The 19,405-nt window shown below is 44.8% G+C and overlaps 1 protein-coding gene across 1 annotated transcript in view; it reads left to right on the forward strand.

The window, feature by feature from the left end:
- Nucleotides 1-15,804, forward strand: part of LOC309544689 (killer cell lectin-like receptor subfamily B member 1B allele A) — a 52,727-nt gene extending 36,923 nt beyond the window's left edge. Inside the window, exons 5-6 of the mRNA XM_082243601.1 lie at nucleotides 6,720-6,820; nucleotides 15,635-15,804. Of these exons, the coding sequence (XP_082099727.1) occupies nucleotides 6,720-6,820; nucleotides 15,635-15,740 (207 nt within the window). The 3' untranslated portion in view covers nucleotides 15,741-15,804. The remainder of the gene's footprint in view (nucleotides 1-6,719; nucleotides 6,821-15,634) is intronic.
- The last annotated feature ends 3,601 nt before the right edge of the window (nucleotides 15,805-19,405 follow it).

Below are 19,405 nucleotides of genomic sequence, written 5' to 3' on the forward strand. Positions count from 1 at the left end.
TTTTTGTGTCTTTTTGTGTTTCTTTAACCATGTGGCTAATGGAGTCTTGCCTCTATCCTGGAAGCTAAACCTAATTATATTTTCCATTGTCTCCAGGATAGAGGTCTCTGTGAAAACTAGTTTGAGGCAGAGGGGAGGACTTTGTGTGGGTTGTAACCATTGTTTGATTGGACCGTGTTATCTGTATGTGATTGGTTAATGCAGCAGTCCAGGGGCTGTCCCTCTGGGTAATAAAAAGAGTCTGTATGTGCTTGCACGGGCGGACTACTGCTTGAACCTCAACACGGAGCCTTGTCTCATTATTGGGGGGGATTTATTGTATGCTGTTCCAGTTTGACTGCTAGGAGTGTAAACCCTTCATATGGTTTTTCCTATTCAGTTGTATGCAGCATTCCTGTGGTTCCAGCTACACTGTTTGCATCCTTCCTTGGTTTCCAGTTCGGGAGTTTGGTGTCCTGCAAGTAGCTATGCCTGTAGCTCAGGAAGGGAAAGATCTCCTAAACGGTTTTAACCCTTTTGTGTCCGGGGTGCCGTAACAGAGTGTCTATGGGAATGTTTCACCATTTTTCCAGAAGCACATTTTTGATGTGAGGCACTAATGTTGGCCTGGCTCGCAGTCTCCGCTCTAATTCATACCAAAGGTGTTCTATCGGGTTGAGGTCAGGACTCTGTGCAGGCCAGTCAAGTTCCTCCACCCCAAACTCGCTCATCCATGTCTTTATGGACCTTGCTTTGTGCACTGGTCATGTTGGAACAGGAGGGGGCTGTCCCTAAACTGTTCCCACAAAGTTGGGAGCATGAAATTGTCCAAAATGTCTTGGTATGCTGATACCTTAATAATTCCCTTCACTGGAACTAAGGGGCCAAGCCCAACCCCTGAAAAAAACAACCCCACACCATATGATTTGGACCAGTGCACAAAGCAAGGTCCATAAAGATATAGATGAGTGAGTTTGGGGTGGAGGAACTTGACTGGCCTGCACAGAGTCCTGACCTCAACCCTGCAGGGGTATCCAAAACATTGGATCATCAATCTCCTGGCTTACACATACATCACTGCAACTCTGATCTTACCCTTCAGGTCCTTGTCTATCTCCCACAGACCATCTTATCAAAAACTCTTCATCCAAACCCTTAGGAGCCACTTGCTGCTCTGGCTCCCACCTCTCTCCTAGGTGGAGCTCTCCTGACTGCTTGGCACTGATCTCCTCTACCAGCCCAGCCCAGGCACCGTCCCAAATCTTTGTTGGATCTCTGAGCTTCAGGTTTCCAATTTCCTCTTAATGACACATACACCCTGCAACCCCTTAACTCAGTGGTCCTCAACCCTTGTCCACTAACAGGCCAGGTTTGCAAGATAACTAAATTACATCACAGGTGATCTCATTTGCTGCTCAGTGATTGCAGTATTCTAGTCTGCATCTCCCCAAGGTAATACTTAAAACCTGGCCTGTTAGTGGGCCCCGAGGACCGGAGTTGAGGACCACTGCCTTAACTTGCCTGGGTGAGAATCCTGGCTGATACCAAACCCTTCGTACACCATGGCAGGGCACAGCACTGTCGCAATATATAAACTTTTATTTATCGTAATATTATTGATGCCCCAAAATATTAGATGCCCCATGATTCTGACCCTAGTTCAGCTACAAGATTAGAAGCAGCATCAGAACCATAGCAGGAATGATCCCCCATAGCTGCAATGGGACCACAGATAAAGGAGCTGATTGCGAAAATTGGGCTTGGCAGAGAAGTGGATAATTTTCCAGGTACTGGATGTACATGAATCTTTTAGTCTGATCTAGCTTAGATCTGGTGGAAGATAAGCACCTGTTGTTTTGGTGAATTGAAGAAATTCCGTCAGACTGACTACAGCTTCTTGCTTTAAGTCAGGGGTGTCAAACCCATATTCATTGCGGGCCGCATCGGCATTATGGTTGCCCTCAAGGGGCCGGTTAGATCTGTAAGAATAGATGTCCAGAGCACCCCACACCCCCTTACACCCTTACATGAGATGTCAAGAGCCCCCCCCCACCATCAGAAGTCAAGAGTCACTCACCCTTCCTTACATCACAATGCACCCCCTTACCTTGTGCTGCTGCCAGGAAGAAGTTGTGGGTGGATCTGGGAAGAAGTACAGGGTCTGGAGGAGAACCAGGGGAGGGCTGGAGTCAGCTTCCAGAGTCTGGTGAATGCTGAGACCAGGGGAGGCAGAGGCAAGGTGGTGTTGCGGCTGCACAGAGAGGTGCAGGATCTGTAGGAGGAGTTCTGCCCTCCTCTCTGCTGCTGACTGCTGAAAAGAGGGCGTGGGCAAAGACGAGCCTTTCTTCAGCTGCACAGAGGAGTGCCAGATCTGGCAAAGGAGTTCTGTCCTCTCTGCTGCTGACTACAGAGACAAGGTGGGGGCAGAGATGAGTGGGGGGGTGCCGCAGCTGCGGGGGAGGTGCGAGGGCCACATGAAATGGCCTGGGGAGCCGCATTCGGCCCGCGGGCCTTGTGTTTGACACCTGTGCTTTAAGTTGATGTCGCTTGAGTCCTGTTAGTTTTCACCAATGGCAGGGTCTCAAGTGGGACATGGGCCTTGGACTACAGTTGCCTCATACATAAATAGGGGTTTAGTATAGGCCATCCGTTACTGGTTTGGGGGCCTATTAAAAATGTTTGCTTAATGAATCCTAGATACACTTCTGGTAAGAAAGTGTCATCCAGGTCACAGAACACAGGCAGGTGGAAAATTCTATTGAGTTCTGCTACAATCTGAATAGCATAGGCCTCCTCTACATGAACTCCTGAGGCTATGGAATATAAATTCTGGGGTTCTTCCCCATTCAGATAGCCCAGGCACTGCATACAGGTACTGCATACAGCCTCCCATAGATAAAAATAGAAGTGTGTTCATACGTACTAGAGCCATACCTGCCAACTGTTCCGTTTTTCCCGGGACAATACCGGCAAATAGGAGCCTGTCCCGGGTGTTTTAGAGTGTCCCTGTTAATCAGGGACATTGTAAATCATTTTTTTTTTTAATTTTGTGCCACACAGTGTCGCTCTCACCCCAGGAAGGAGTTGTAGTTCTGGCAGCAGGTTGTCTCTCTCTCTGTGCCCACTCACTCTTCCCGCCTGTCGCAAATTTATCGTGTCACCGAAGGCAGGGTGTCAGCATGGTGCACTTTCCAAAATCCGCCAGCAGGGGGAGGCAGAGCACCTTCCGACAAGCTGGAGGCCTCACACTCCATTAATTACTACTATCAATAATGTTTTTTTATAGATATAATTTATACACCTGTTAATTGATACATATATATAGTTTTCTAGCTCTAGATAAATGTGTGTACATATCCGTGTATGTGTATGTGTGTGCATATATATATATATATATATATATATATATATTGCTCAAAAAAATGAAAACAGACCTCAATCCTAATTGGTAAAAATCTCATGCTGGATATCTATACTGGTATGGACTTGGTATGTGTTAGGATCTATACTGGTATGGACTGGGTAATGTGTTAGGATCTATACTGGTGTGAACTGGGTAATGTGTTAGGATCTATACTGGTATGGACTGGGTAATGTGTAGGATGATATGGACTGGGTAATGTGTTAGGATCTATACTGGTATGGACTGGGTAATGTGTTAGGATCTATACTGGTGTGAACTGGGTAATGTGTTAGGATCTATACTGGTATGGACTGGGTAATGTGTAGGATGATATGGACTGGGTAATGTGTTAGGATCTATACTGGTGTGAACTGGGTATTGTGTTAGGATCTATACTGGTATGGACTGGGTAATGTGTTAGGATCTATACTGGTATGGACTGGGTAATGTGTTAGAATCTATACTGGTATGGACTGGATAATGTGTTAGAATCTATACTGGTATGGACTGGGTAATGTGTTAGAATCTATACTGGTATGGACTGGGTAATGTGTTAGAATCTATACTGGTATGGACTGGGTAATGTGTTAGAATCTATACTGGTATGGACTGGGTAATGTGTTAGGAAGGAAAGGATGCCACATTGTTTTATGTAAATGAAAATTATCACCCTACGGAGGGCTGAATTCAAAGACAGGTGAATAAAGTGTGAAATGTGCTTATTATATAATATTAATATATTAGGATGTGACTTGCCTCCGCTATGAAGATGAGGTCTGAGTATGGAACTGCATATGGAAACAATGTAACCCATATAGAAGTCCAGGTTAAGGACACAGGGATGTAGATGATATAAATAGCAGATAACTGGGATTATGGGAAAAAAAGCAATAGCCTTCTATCAGTTTATCATGTACAGTGCATCCAGAAGATATTTACAGCACTTCGCTTCTTCCACATTTTGTTATGTTACAGCCTTATTCCAAAAATGGATTCAATTCATTATTTTCCTCAAAATTCTACAAATAATACCTCGCAATGAAAACGTGAAAAAATGTTTGTTTGTAATCTTTGCAAATTTATTAAAAATAAAAAAAAATAAAAAAATCCCATGTACATACATAAGTATTCACACCCTTTGCTCAATACTTTGGTGAAGCTCCTTTGGCACCAATTACAGCCTCCAGTATTTCTGAGTATGATGCTACAAGCTTGGCACATCAATTTTTTGGCAGTTTCTCCCATTCTTCTTTTGTAGGACCTCTCAAGCTTCATCAGATTGGATGGGGAGCGTCGGAGCACAGCCATTTTCAGATCTCTCCAGAGATGTTCAATCGGGTTCAAGTCTGGGCTCTGGCTGGGCCACTCAAGCACATTCACAGAATTATCCTTTAGCCACTCCTTTGTTATCTTGGCTGTGTGGGTCTTAGGGTCGTTGTCCTGTTGGAAGATGAACCTTCGCCCCAGTCTGAGGTCCAGAGCGTTCTGGAGAAGGTTTTCATCAATGATGTCTCTGTACATTGTTGCATTCATCTTTTCCTTGAATCTGACTAGTGTTCCAGTTCCTGCCACTGAAAAACCCCTACAGCATGATGCTGCCACCACCATGCTTCACAGTAAGGATGGTATTGGCCAGGTGATGGGCGGTGCCTGGTTTCCTCCAGACATGACGCTTGCCGTTCAGGCCAAAGAGTTCAAACTTAGTTTCATCAGAGCAGAGAATTTTATTTCTCATGGTCTGAGAGTTCTTCAGATGCCTTTTGGCAAACCCCAGGCGGGCTGTTATGTGCCTTTTACTGAGGAGTGGCTTCCGTCTGGCCACTCTACCCATGCAGGCCTGATTGGTGGAGTGCTGCAGAGTTGGTTGTTCTTCTTGAAGGTTCTCCTTTCTCCACAGAGAAACTCTGGAGCTCTGTCAGAATGACCATTGGTTTCTTGGTCACTTCCCTGACTAAGGCCATTCTCCTCGAATTGCTCAGTTTGGCCGGGTGCCCCACTCTAGGAGAGTCCTGGTGGTTCCAAACTTCTTACATTTACGGATGATGGAGGCCACTGTGCTCATTGGGAAATTTTTCTGTACCCTTCCCCAGATCTGTGTCTTGATACATTCCTATCTCAGAGGTCTACAGACAATTCCTTGGACTTCATGGCTTGGTTTGTGCTCTGACATGCACTGTTAACTGTGGGACTTTGGAACTGTGCCTTTCTAAATCATGTCCAATAACCTGAATTTACCACAGGTGGACTCCAATCAAGTTGAAGAAACATCTCAAGGATGATCAGTGGAAACAGGACGCACCTGAGCTCAATATTGAGTGTCATGGCAAAGGCTGTGAATACTGTATTTACATGAAATATTTTTATTTTTTTTTTATTTTTATTAAATGTGCAAAGATTTCAAACAAACTTCTTTCACATTGTCATTATGGGGGATTGTTTGTAGAATTTTGAGGATATTAACCACTTTAGGACCGGAGGATTTTCCTGCTTTACCTCCAGGCCACTTTTTGCGATTCGGCACTGTGCAACTTTAACTGACAATTGCGCGGTCCTGCAACGCCGTACCCAAACTAAATTTGCGTCCTTTTTTTCCCCACAAACAGAGCTTTCTTTTGGTGGTATTTGATCACCTGTGCGATTTTGCGATATTAATAAAAAAATGCGACAATTTTGAAAAAATAACAATATTTTTCTGCTTTGACAGTTAAAAAATATCCAATATATTCAATTTTTGTCATATATTTAGACCAAAATGTATTTAGCTGCATGTCTTTGACAAAAAAATTCTCAATGAGCATATTTTTAACCACTTTAAGACTGGAAGATTTTACCCCATTCCTGACTAGGCCATATTTTGCTATTCGGCACTGCGTTATTTTAACGAAAAATTGCGCGGTCGTGCAATGCTGTACCTAAATTAAATTTATGTCCTTTTTTCCCCACAAATGGAGCTTTCTTTTGGTGGTATTTGATCACCTGTGCGATTTTTACTTTTTGCGCTATAAACAAAAGAACCGCAACAATTTTGAAAAAATAACAATATTTTTCAAATTTTTTTTTTTTTTTTTCAATCAATAGTTTTTATTAAGATTCAAATATAGATGAGAAACAAAAAAATCACATTAACAGAATGTGAAATAAGACAGGTTTATTGTCCCAACCTGTTTAAGACATGTAAAGGCTGTAACATAAAATGTGGAAAAAGTGAGGCGCTGTGAATACTTTCCGGATGCCCTGTATATCTCCAGCTGGTACACTGTTGGCTGAAGCCAGTAGAGGATTCTGGGAGTACAGATGATCAGATGCTGAATAATCTGTTGTATTTTGTCTTATTCAGAGACTGGTGACCATCATAGGAAAGGAATTCTGGATTGGATTAGCCCAATATAACACCCATGGTGCAGTGTGGGTAGGAAGGTGGGCAGACGGCACTACAGTGTAAGTAGAATTCTTCTTGTAGTAAATATCCTCAAAAGATATTTTGGTTTTCAAAATAGAACAAAGAAATAACACAAAGAAACATAACAATAACAAAATAACAAAGAAATAGAACAAAAAAAAAAAAAAGAAATAAAGCATCAGAAGAAGTCTCTGTCGCTGGCGAGAATATCTCACTTGGATAATGCAGGCATCTAATTGACATCATCAAACCAGTTTAGGTGATCCAGGAATCTGCCTTCATCAGGGGCTTCCTCTTGATGTTGGTTCCCATGACCTGCTCCTGGTGTTCCTTGATAGTGTAGCCACCCTGTCATCAGAGGTGTGTAGTAAGATTAGTTCTCCTGGGTAGTAGTTTCCCTAGGGCAGTGATGGCGAACCTTGGCACCTCAGTTGTTTTGGAACTTCATTTCCCATGATGCTCAACTACACTGTAGAGTGCGTGAGCATCATGGGAAATGTAGTTCCAAAACAACTGGGGTGCCAAGGTTCGCCATCACTGCCCTAGGGGATATTTGTTGTCTTTTCACATTTGGCTTCTCCCCTAGGTTAACCACTTGCCGACTGCCGCACGACTATTTACGTCGGCAGTCAGCCCCTCACAGGCAGAGCGACGTAGGGCTACGTCGCTAGCCTGTGAGGGTCTAGGGAGTGAGCGTGCGCCGCCGGAGGCGCACTCCCGCGTGGTCACGGACCCCCCTGCGCGTGTGACCGGCGGACCCGATGTCCGCCGGTCACTCGCCGATCGTCGGTGCAGAGGGAGAAAGGCAGGCGGCTAATGTAAACAAGCCGCCTGTCATTCTCCCCTGTGTAAGAATGGTGATCATACAGTTCTACTATGTAGGACCGTTGATCACTGTTCCTACATCTCAAGCCACAGCCAATCACAGTTAGAAGCACGCCCCTAGGGACACACATAACCCCTCCCTCTCAAAAAAAGTTAACCCCTTCACTGCCAGTGTAATTTTACAGTAACAGTGCATATGTATAGCACTGATTACTGTAGTAATGTCACTGGTAACCCCCAAAGTGTCAAAAATGTCAGTCAAGGGTCCAATCTGTCCACCGCAATGTCGCAGTCCCGCAAAAAACATCGCAGATCGCTGCCATTACGCGTTAAAAAAAAAACAACAAAAATGACAGAAATCTTTCCCTTAGTTAGTAAACGCGATAACTTTTGCGCAAACCAATCAAAATACGCTTTTGTGATTTTTTTTTTACCAAACATATGGTAAAAAAAAAAAAATTGGCCAAAAATGTTAAAAAATTTAGATTTTTACTTTTTTTGGGGGGGGAATTTCATATAAAAAAATGTAAAAATATTGTTATTTTTGCAAAATTGACGCTCTTTTTTTGCTTATAGCGCATGATCAAAAAAATCGCACAGGTGATCAAATACCACCAAAAGAAAGCTCTGTTTGTGGGGAAAAAAAGGACATCAAATTAGTTTAGGTACAGCGTCGCACGACCGCGTAATTGTCCGTTAAAGTCACGCAATGCAGAATCGCAAAATAGGCCTTGGTCAGGAAGGGGGTAAAATCTTCCGGGGCTTAAGTGGTTAAGGTTGCTGTGTTTCCCTGTTTCTACCACTGGGTGTCACTGGCACCCAGGGCAGTAGTCATTGGGGCAGTGACAACCCCCCTGAACATTTATGACCCTCCTGCATGCTGGGGGAAAATATAAATGCTTGGGGTGGCCTAGTGACACCCCCCTCCCCCTCCCCCCGGGCTGCAGCCTAGGAAAGTGTGTTCAGTGATTTGCGCTGAGAAGGCCGCAACCCTATTGGGGGCCTAGCACAGATTTTCTCAAGCTACCTGGTCAAGGAAGGTACAGCACCCAAGGGGGATGATAATCTTGCTGGCAGGGAGATGGTGTCCACCCTCAGAGTATCCCGGCACTCCCTTGGAAGGAGGAGAAGTCTGGCAGAATCTGGATCCTTGTTGCCCGAGAAGGCAAAGACCCCAACCCTCCCTCTCTGTGAACCAAAGCAATAACCTTAACAAAGAATAAAGTGACTGGAACCCTTCATTGTTGTGACCATGGCTTTTTTTCAGCTGGAACTTGGTGGAATTCAGTTCCACCACCTCTGGCTCAGGCCCTCAGCAACCTGCTCACCACTATCACTATTAAACACAGAAGTGCAGGATGGGGGCAAGAGAGATGCAGGTGCATTTTTGTCTAGGGTGCATTTTGGATTTTGATGATCTCCCTGCAAGTGAGAGAGGCAGAGCCACCTACAGTGGGGAGGTACGAGAGCCAGTTGGGTGTTTTAGCTTAATACAGCAACAAAAGTAAGATATGTGGAAGATGGTGGAGCTTTTAAGGGGGGGGCAGTGGAGGGGGGTTCATATGCAGAGGTCAGAGCTGAAGAGGGGTGAAAGTGAGATGTGGATGGGGGTTACAGAGGTAAGCAGCTGTGGATGAAGGCTGAACTCTGCACTCTGTGTGTAGCGCACCCCCAAACTCTGCACTCTGTGTGTAGCACACCCCCAAACTCTGCACTCTTTACGTAATGCCTTCCTGGTATTTAATACCCCTTTAAGACCCTCACACTGGTTGTGAAATTTGAACACACCCACTATCTGATTGGTTTGGGGGGGGGTGTAAAGAGGAGAAACGGGTTTTGGGGGGGGTCGTGGTTGAGTTCCTGCACCTATTTTCTGAGGAAAAAAGCCCTGGTTGTGACTATCTCTACTGTGGCTTGGATCCACGCTGGGGTAACTCATCCCTCTCCCTACATTGGAGGCATGTTTGCCTTGCTTCCAGCCAGGAGGGGCATTACATTAGATATTCCTATATTACACATACTGCCTTCTCTTTCAGGATAGGGATTGTGTCATCCGACCATTCCCTTGTATGTACCCAGGAACTTGGTGGCTTTTGGCTGGAAAGGCCAGCTACTCATATGGTTTACTGGCTATTTTCAAGCTAAATGTCCAGTTTGCTGTATATTTTGCATGCTGTATAGATAAGAAGGGCAAGGCAGGGTGTGGTGAATGCAGCGATTCCTTCCTTCAGGGGCCACCCAGAAACATATCCTAGAATTCCCCATGATGGCAGTTGCAGCTCTATTACCCTGGAGATCTAAGAATAGGACCCAATCAGGTGAGAAAACAGAGGTCAGCCAACCTTAGATAGCCAAACAAGACAGAGTACACAGTGTAGGTAAACTCTGGGGAGCCAATAGAAAATCAGGATGGAGGATTTTGAAAACCCATTGGGTGAGAGACCAGTAGAGCTCAAGGCACACATAGACTGTGGGGCAGAGAAATGAAATGCGTAGTGAGTGCAGCCAATCAGGAGAGAGTTGGGAGAGCAAACAAGAGGGGCAAGTAAATGCTGAACTTCCACTTTTATCCCCTTTCTCAATCATCCTCATCCTCTGTGTACTTGGCTGTCCCACGGGATGAGATTGGAGTGTCAATTAGAGTGTCTGTGCTGGGAGCTGGGTGTCAGGTCACCTGTGGCCAGGTGACAACTGCACCCTGTAGGAGGCAGGGGTGCAGCGCAAGGTAGTGAACCCTATAGCAGACTGCTGCAGATGGACCAGAACATGAGCCCAAGATTCCCCAGGGCGCGGAGTCTAAGACCCAGCAGGTGTTCACCAGAGCCTCTAGTGGTGTGGATGGACATGGCTGCAGCTGGGCCCAGGTCGCGGCCCCTGGGGTCCCTCGGGTCACGCTCCGTAGGGAGAGAGGGGAAGCAGCCAGTCAGGACACATGGAATGGTGATGGGTAAGCCGAGGTCGGGGAAACAGGCAGACGAGGGTAACCAAGGGACAGGCCGAAGGTCAGGGTCACAGGCAAACAGGAATAGTCAGAGATAAGCCAAAGTCGGTACACAGAAAGGTAGATCACGCACATGGCAGACAGGAAGACAACTAACAAGCGATGTTGAACAGCAAAGCAGACCTGCAGTGCACTGGTTAATATAGACTTCCTGTGATGACCTGGGGTGGGGCTGAACAGGGAGGAGAGGTGATAAAAAGGAACCAGAAGTGAAGTCTGGCCTCTAATACAGACATGAAGGAACAGGTAAGCTGCCAAACACTATCGCAAGTCCATGACACTGGGTGTCCACCTGTGTCAGTATGACATGATGGTATGCTGCCTTTTCTGCCTCACCACCACCATCCACCTCTCCATCAATGTTAATCTCAGACATACAAAAGCTCCCGGGTATGCCCAGGTAGAGCATTGCATAGTGCTGCATTCCCACCCTCTACATGTAGCTGGACACTTCAGCAATAATGTGAATATAAAGACAAAATGCCCTTAATCCCTTTAACAAAATACAAAAATAACATGATGCGACTGTCCCTTAAAGAGTGCCACAAGTGACGAATTAAAAAAGCCGAATATGATGACACTGGTCTCAGCTCAACGTGTTTCGCACACTAGCGTCTTCATGAAGCACACTGATGACCTTTCCTTCCTTTACTCCTTGAGGTGGTGCAGAAGAAGACACATTTACTTCATCACTATTGGCCCGGTGTTGGGATGTGACTTATTAAAGCATAAACATAAGTAAATTTGTTAAACTCTTTGAAAAGTTTCATGTTTAAATATATGTATCTGAAGATTTGTAGCCAATTTGAATGTTGACATTGTACAATGCATCCAGAAAGTATTCACAGCGTCTCACTTCTTCCACATTTTGCTATGTTACAGCCTTATTCCAAAATGGATTAACCACTTAAGCCCTGGAAGATTTTACCCCCATTCCGAACAGGTTTTTTTTTGTGATTCGGCACTGCGTGATTTTAACGGACAATTGCGCGGTCGTGCAACGCTGTACCAAAACGAATTTGATGTCCTTTTTTTCCCACAAACAGAGCTTTCTTTTGGTGGTATTTGATCACCTGTGCGATTTTTACTTTTTGTGCTATGAACAAAAAAAGAGCGTCAATTTTGCAAAAATAACAATATTTTTCACATTTTTTTATATGAAATTCCCCAAAAAAATGTAAAAATCAAAATTTTTTAACATTTCTGGCCAATTTGTTTTCTGCTACATATGTTTGGTAAAAAAAACCCTCAATAAGCGTATTCTGATTGGTTTGCGCAAAAGTTATTGCGTTTACTAACTAAGGGAAAGATTTTTGTCATTTTTATTGTTTTTTTTAACTAGTAATGGCGGAGATCTTTGATTTTTTTTTTTTTTGCGGGACTGCGACATTGTGGCAGACAGATTGGACCCTTGACTGATATTTTTGACACTTTTGGGGTTACCAGTGACATTACTACAGTAATCAGTGCTATAAATATGCACTGTTACTGTAAAAATTACACTGGCAGGGAAGGGGTTAACTTTATTAGAGAGCAAGGGGTTAAGTGTGTCCCTAGGGGCGTGCTTCTAACTGTAAAGGGGCATGGCTAGTGATGTAACCACAGAGACATACGATCCTACATATGTTTTGTAAAAAAAAATCGCAAAAAGCGTATTTTGATTGGTTTGCGCAAAAGTTATCGCGTTTACTAACAAAGGGAAAGATTTTTGTCATTTTTGTTGTTTTTTTTTTTAACGCGTAATGGCGGCGATCTGCGATTTTTTTGCGGTACTGCGACATTTCGGCGGACAGATCGGACCCTTGACTGACATTTTTGACACTTTTGGGGTTACCAGTGACATTACTGCAGTAATCAGTGCTATACATATGCACTGTTACTGTAAAATTACACTGGCAGTGAAGGGGTTAACTTTTTTTGAGAGGAAGGGGTGGTGTGTGTCCCTAGGGGCGTGATTCTAACTGTGATTGGCTGTGGCTTGAGGTGTAGGAACAATGATCAACGGTCCTACATAGTAGAACTGTATGATCACTGTTCCTACACAGGGGAGAATGACAGGCGGCTTGTTTACATCAGCCGCCTGTCATAGAACATACTACACTATCGGAGTTTCCTTATCTTTTTTTCCCATACCATACCACCCTGGAAATACTTGGAGTTCCTTGTGCGAGCTGAGCCATATTAAGGGACCTGAAGGATAGCTTGGAGGCATTTTGTGGACCTTATATGCTGTTTTAGACCCCCTGTAATTAAGGGGTCCACCAGCTTCGGTAAGAAGTATTTACCCTGAGCACTGGGTGGAGAAAGTCCCTATGGTGGAGGTCCCTCACTTGAAGCTAAAGTGATTTTCAGTCATTGCTGAGAGATCCGTATTGCACTGGGCACTTTAAGGACTGTTGATATATTTCACTAAGGACTTTTTCACAACATATATTTATTTATCTATCTATTTATTCATATATATTTATTCACTAGTATATATTTATTTATTTATTTATATGTTTATGCACACAAGCACTTTTTTTGGTTGTGTTTTAAGTGTTTAAGCGCAATATATTCACCCTTTTTCACTGTTTACATCAGCCGCCTGCCTTTCTCCCTCTGCACCGACAATCGCCGAGTCACACGCGCGGGGGGGGGGGTCCGTGACTGCGGGGGAGCGCGCCTCCGGCGTCACGCACTCGCTCCCTAGACCCTCACAGGCTAGCGTCGTAGTACTACGTTGCTCTGCCTGTGAGGGGCTGACCGCCACAGTAAATAGTCGTGCGGCGGTCGGCAAGCGGTTAAATTCATTATTTTCCTCAAAATTCTACAAACAATCCCCCATAATGACAACATGAAAGAAGTTTGTTTAAAATCTTTGAAAATATAATAAAAATATAAAAAAAAAATGAAAAAATCCCGTGTACATAAGTCTTCACAGCCTTTGCCATGACACTCAAAATTGAGCTCAGGTGCATCCTGTCTCCACTGATCCTCCTTGAGATGTTTCTAAGATTGATAGGAATCCACCTGTGGTAAATTCAGTTGATTGGACATGATTAGGAAAGGCACACACCTGTCTATATAAGGTTCCACAATTAACAATGCATGTCAGAGCACAAACCAAGCCATGAACTCCAAGGATATGTCTGTAGACCTCTGAGACAGGATTGTATCAAGACACAGATCTGGGGAAGGGTACAGAAAAATGTCTGCGTCATTGAAGCACAGTGGCCTCCATCATCTGTCAATGGAAGAATTTTGGAACCACCAGGACTCTTCCTAGAGCGGGTCACCCGACCAAACTGAGCGACCGGGGGAGAAGGGCCTTAGTCAGGGTGGTGATCAAGAACCTAATGGTCACTCTGACAGAGCTCCAGCGTTTCTCTGTGGAGAGAGGAGAACCTTCCAGAAGAACAACCATCTCTGTAACACTCCATCAATCAGGCCTGTATGGTAGAGTGGCCAGACGGAAGCCACTCCTCAGTAAAAGTCACATGACAGCCCGCCTGGAGTTTGCCAAAAGGCATCTGAAGGACTCTCAGACCATGAGAAACAAAATTCTCTGGTCTGATGAAACAAAGATTGAACTTTTTGGCCTGAATGGACAGCGTCATATCTGGAAGAAACCAGGCACCGCTCATCACCTAGCCAATACCATCCCTACAGTGAAGCATGGTGGTGGCAGCATTATGCTTACCAGCAGTTGTATATGTATTACCATTATATCATTATGTGTACACTGGCCACACCTCATACAAACTCCCAAGTTTTTAGTTTGAACACCACGTGTTCCCCATGCTTTATGTTTATCATATTAGGGATGGAGACTCCATTGCACGGGTCTGATATAAAGTCCCATCCCCCCTTCTTTTTCCCTATTGTCCAATCCCCTTCCCTTCCCATCTTTTCCATTTATCCCCTTTAATATCATGCTGTAGCGGATGTTTTTTAGTGGGAGGAACTGGGAGACTAGTCAGGATCGAGGGAAAGGTTTATCTTCCAACAGAACAACAACCCTAAACACACAGCCAAGATAACAAAGAAGTAGCTATGGGACAACTCTGTGAATGTCCTTGAATGGCCCAGCCAGAACCCAGACTTGAACCTGATTGAACATTTCTAGAGAGATCTGAAAATGGCTGAGCACCGACGATCCCCATCCAACCTGATGGAGCTTGAGAGGTCCTACAAAGAAGAATGGGAGAAATTGCCCAAAAATAAGTGTGCCAAGCTTGTAGCATCATACTCAAAAAGACTTCATTTTGTTATTGGTGAAAAAGGTACATGTGATTTTTTTTTTCATTTTATATTTTTAATAAATATGCAAAAATTTCAAACAAATTTCTTCTATGTTGTCATTATGGGGGATTGTTTTTAGAATTTTGAGGAAAATAATGAATTTAATCCATTTTGGAATAAGGCTGTAACATAACGAAATGTGGAAAAAGTGAAGTGCTGTGAATACTTTCCGGGTGCGCTGTATGTACATTAACAGAGTTGTTTGTCGCCTTACTTTTTTAATTATTCACTTCAGTAATAATAATAATAATAATAATAATAATATTCGTCTTCATTTTGTAATTATTATTATTATTGTTATTAATATTATCATCATCCTCTTCTAATAAAGATAAAAGTAGTAATAATAATCATCATTATCTTCATCATCATCATCATCACCATCATCATAACAACATTTTTATTGATGTTATTGTTATTCATCTTCTTTTAAAAATAATAAATATAATAATTAATTGAAAAAAAAAATTATATTATTATTATTTTTGAAAGAAGAAAAATAACAACAACATCAACAAAACTGTTGTTATAATGATGATGATAATTATTATTACTATTTTTATTATTATTATTATTAGAAGATGATGTTGATGATAATAACAATCTTTTTTCTTATTATTATTCCTATCATCTTCTACTTCTATTATTACTGCTACTGCTATTAATTATTCATAATATGAATATTTATGTTGTTATTATTGTTGCTGGTAATATTATTCATTTGGTTTTATCTCTTATCCAGAAATGTTACAGAAGGAACTGGAAGCTGTGCCAAGCTTGGATCGACATTTATCTGGGAGAACTGTTATACTGCACTGAGCTGGATCTGTGAGAGAGAAGCTTTCTGACTGCACTGATCTGGAGAATGCTGTGTGACTGTTCTGATCCTTGTATGATTATTCTAAATTGTAAAAAAAAAAATATATATATATATATACAACCCCGATTCCAAAAAAGTTGGGACACTGTACAAATTGTGAATAAAAACAGAATGCAATGATGTGGAAGTTTCAGATTTCAATATTTTATTCAGAATACAACATAGATGACATCAAATGTTTAAACTGAAAAAATGTATTGTTTTAAGGGAAAAATAAATTGATTTTAAATTTTATGGCATCAACACATCTCAAAAAAGTTGGGACAAGGCCATGTTTACCACTGTGTGGCCTCCCCTTTTCTTTTTATAACAGTCTGCAAACGTCTGGGGACTGAGGAGAAGTTGCTCAAGTTTAGGAATAGGAATGTTGTCCCATTCTTGTCTAATACAGGCTTCTAGTTGCTCAACTGTCTTAGGTCTTCTTTGTTGCGTTTTCCTCTTTATGATGCGCCAAATGTTTTCTATAGGTGAAAGGTCTGGACTGCAGGCTGGCCATTTCAGTACCCGGATCCTTCTTCTACGCAGCCATGATGTTGTAATTGATGCAGTATGTGGTCTGGCATTGTCATGTTGGAAAATGCAAGGTTTTCCCTGAAAGAGACGACGTCTGGATGGGAGCATATGATGTTCTAGAACTTGGATATACCTTTCAGCATTGATGGTGCCTTTCCAGATGTGTAAGCTGCCCATGCCACACGCACTCATGCACAGGGCCGGTGCAAGGATTTTTGCCGCCCTAGGCAAAATAAAAATTGCCGCCCCCCCCCCCCCCCCATATGACCTACCTTCACTACATCAGCCAAGAGCCAGAAGATCTCTGCATTACGCAAGTGTGAGCGCAGTGGTTGATGTAGTGAGGTGGGAAGCAGTTTAAAGGAACACTGATGGGGGGTAATTTCTGCTGTGACCTGTGTACAGTCCCCACCAACCTCAGCTTCTCCTCCCGGTTGGTGGTTGGTAATAATGCAGCTTCACCGCCATCCATGTGAATAAGGTCATGGAGACAGCCAATCACAGATCACCATCAGTCAGACGAGGTCAGCATTTGGGTAGACGGGGACACTGTCCATTATACACAGCCCCCCCATATCACACAATACAGCCCCCCCCCCCATATAATACAGCACACCTCCCATATCACACAATACAGCCTACACAAAACAACCTCCCCATATCATACAATACAGCCCCTCCATATCATACAATACAGCCCCCCCATGATACAATGCAGCCCCTTCAATATGATACAATGCAGCCCCCTCCATATGATATATGGAAGGGGCTGCATTGTATGATATGGAGGGGGCTGCATTGTATGATATGGAGGGGGCTGCATTGTATGATATGGAAGGGGCTGCATTGTATCATATGGAGGGGGCTGTATTGTATGATATGGAAGGGGCTGCATTGTATCATATGGAGGGGGCTGCATTGTATCATGGGGGGGGGCTGTATTGTATGATATAGAGGGGGCTGCTATGATACAATGCAGCCCCCTCCATATGATACAATGCAGCCCCCTCCATATGATACAATGCAGCCCCCTCCATATGATACAATGCAGCCCCCTCCATATGATACAATGCAGCCCCCCCCATGATACAATGCAGGCAGCCCCCTCCATATCATACAATACAGCCCCCCCCATGATACAATGCAGGCAGCCCCCTCCATATCATACAATACAGCCCCCCCCCATGACACAATGCAGGCAGCCCCCTCCATATCATACAATACAGCCCCCCCCCCCATGATACAATGCAGGCAGCCCCCTCCATATCATACAATACAGCCCCCCCCCATGATACAATGCAGGCAGCCCCCTCCATATCATACAATACAGCCCCCCCCCCATGATACAATGCAGGCAGCCCCCTCTATATCATACAATACAGCCCCCCCCCCATGATACAATGCAGGCAGCCCCCTCCATATCATACAATACAGCCCCCCCATGATACAATGCAGGCAGCCCCCTCTATATCATACAATACAGCCCCCCCCCCCATGATACAATGCAGGCAGCCCCTCCATATCATACAATACAGCCCCCCCATGATACAATGCAGGCAGCCCCCTCTATATCATACAATACAGCCCCCCCCCCCATGATACAATGCAGGCAGCCCCCTCCATATCATACAATACAGCCCCCCCCCTCCATGATACAATGCAGGCAGCCCCCTTTATATCATACAATACAGCCCCCCCCCATGATACAATGCAGGCAGCCCCCTCCATATCATACAATACAGCCCCCCCCCCCCCATGATACAATGCAGGCAGCCCCCTCCATATCATACAATACAGCCCCCCCCTCCATGATACAATGCAGGCAGCCCCCTCTATATCATACAATACAGCCCCCCCCCCCATGATACAATGCAGGCAGCCCCCTCCATATCATACAATACAGCCCCCCCCCTCCATGATACAATGCAGGCAGCCCCCTCTATATCATACAATACAGCCCCCCCCCATGATACAATGCAGGCAGCCCCCTCCATATCATACAATACAGCCCCCCCCCTCCATGATACAATGCAGGCAGCCCCCTCTATATCATACAATACAGCCCCCCCCCATGATACAATGCAGGCAGCCCCCTCCATATCATACAATACAGCCCCCCCCCCTCCATGATACAATGCAGGCAGCCCCCTCCATATCATACAATACAGCCCCCCCCATGATACAATGCAGGCAGCCCCCTCCATATCATACAATACAGCCCCCCCCCTCCATGATACAATGCAGGCAGCCCCCTCTATATCATACAATACAGCCCCCCCCCCCATGATACAATGCAGGCAGCCCCCTCCATATCATACAATACAGCCCCCCCCCCCAATATCATACAATGCAGCCCCCCATGTATGAAGAGTGAGGCCAGTGTCCGGGTGGGGGAGTGTACTGTGTTGTCTGTGTGAGGGGTGGGAGAGGACGGGACACACATCATCTCACCTTGCATGCTGTCCTCGGCATGTGATGGGGGATGGGAGACTGTCCGGTGTCCAGCAATCTGCTTCTGCCAGAAGTTGAACACGGAGCAGAGGGGGGGGGGCGTCTGGAGAGGCACAAGCCCAGCTCCCTGAGTGTGATTGGAGATCGGCTCCTGATCTTCTTCAAGCAGAAATCAGCTGGAGGGGCGGAGACCGGAGGGCAGTGAGCGCCGAGCTGGATCCCCAGGATTCTATGGAGGGCACTTCTGGCGCCCCGACTATTCTAATGTGCGCTCTAGACAAGTGGTGTGTGCTGCCTGGGGCTCGCTTGCTGTAGCGCTCAGGCGGCACAGCATGAGGAGTGCCACACCGGCCGGTCCACTACTGATTCGGGGTGCAGAATGGCGGCGCCCCCTGTTAAGCTGCGCCCTAGGCAGCTGCCTTAGTCGCCTTACTGGTAGCGCCGGCCCTGCTCATGCAACCCCATACCATCAGAGATGCAGGCTTCTGAACTCAGCGCTGATAACAACTTAGGTTGTCCTTGTCCTCTTCAGTCCGGATGACATGGCGTCCCAGTTTTCCACAAATAACTTCAAATTTTGATTCGTCTGACCACAGAACAGTTTTCCACTTTGCCACAGTCCGTTTTAAATGAGCCTTGGCCCAGAGAAAACGCCTGCGCTTCTGGATT

The sequence above is a fragment of the Pelophylax lessonae genome (assembly GCF_965119305.1).
Source record: "Pelophylax lessonae genome assembly, chromosome: 1".
NCBI lineage: Eukaryota > Metazoa > Chordata > Amphibia > Anura > Ranidae > Pelophylax > Pelophylax lessonae.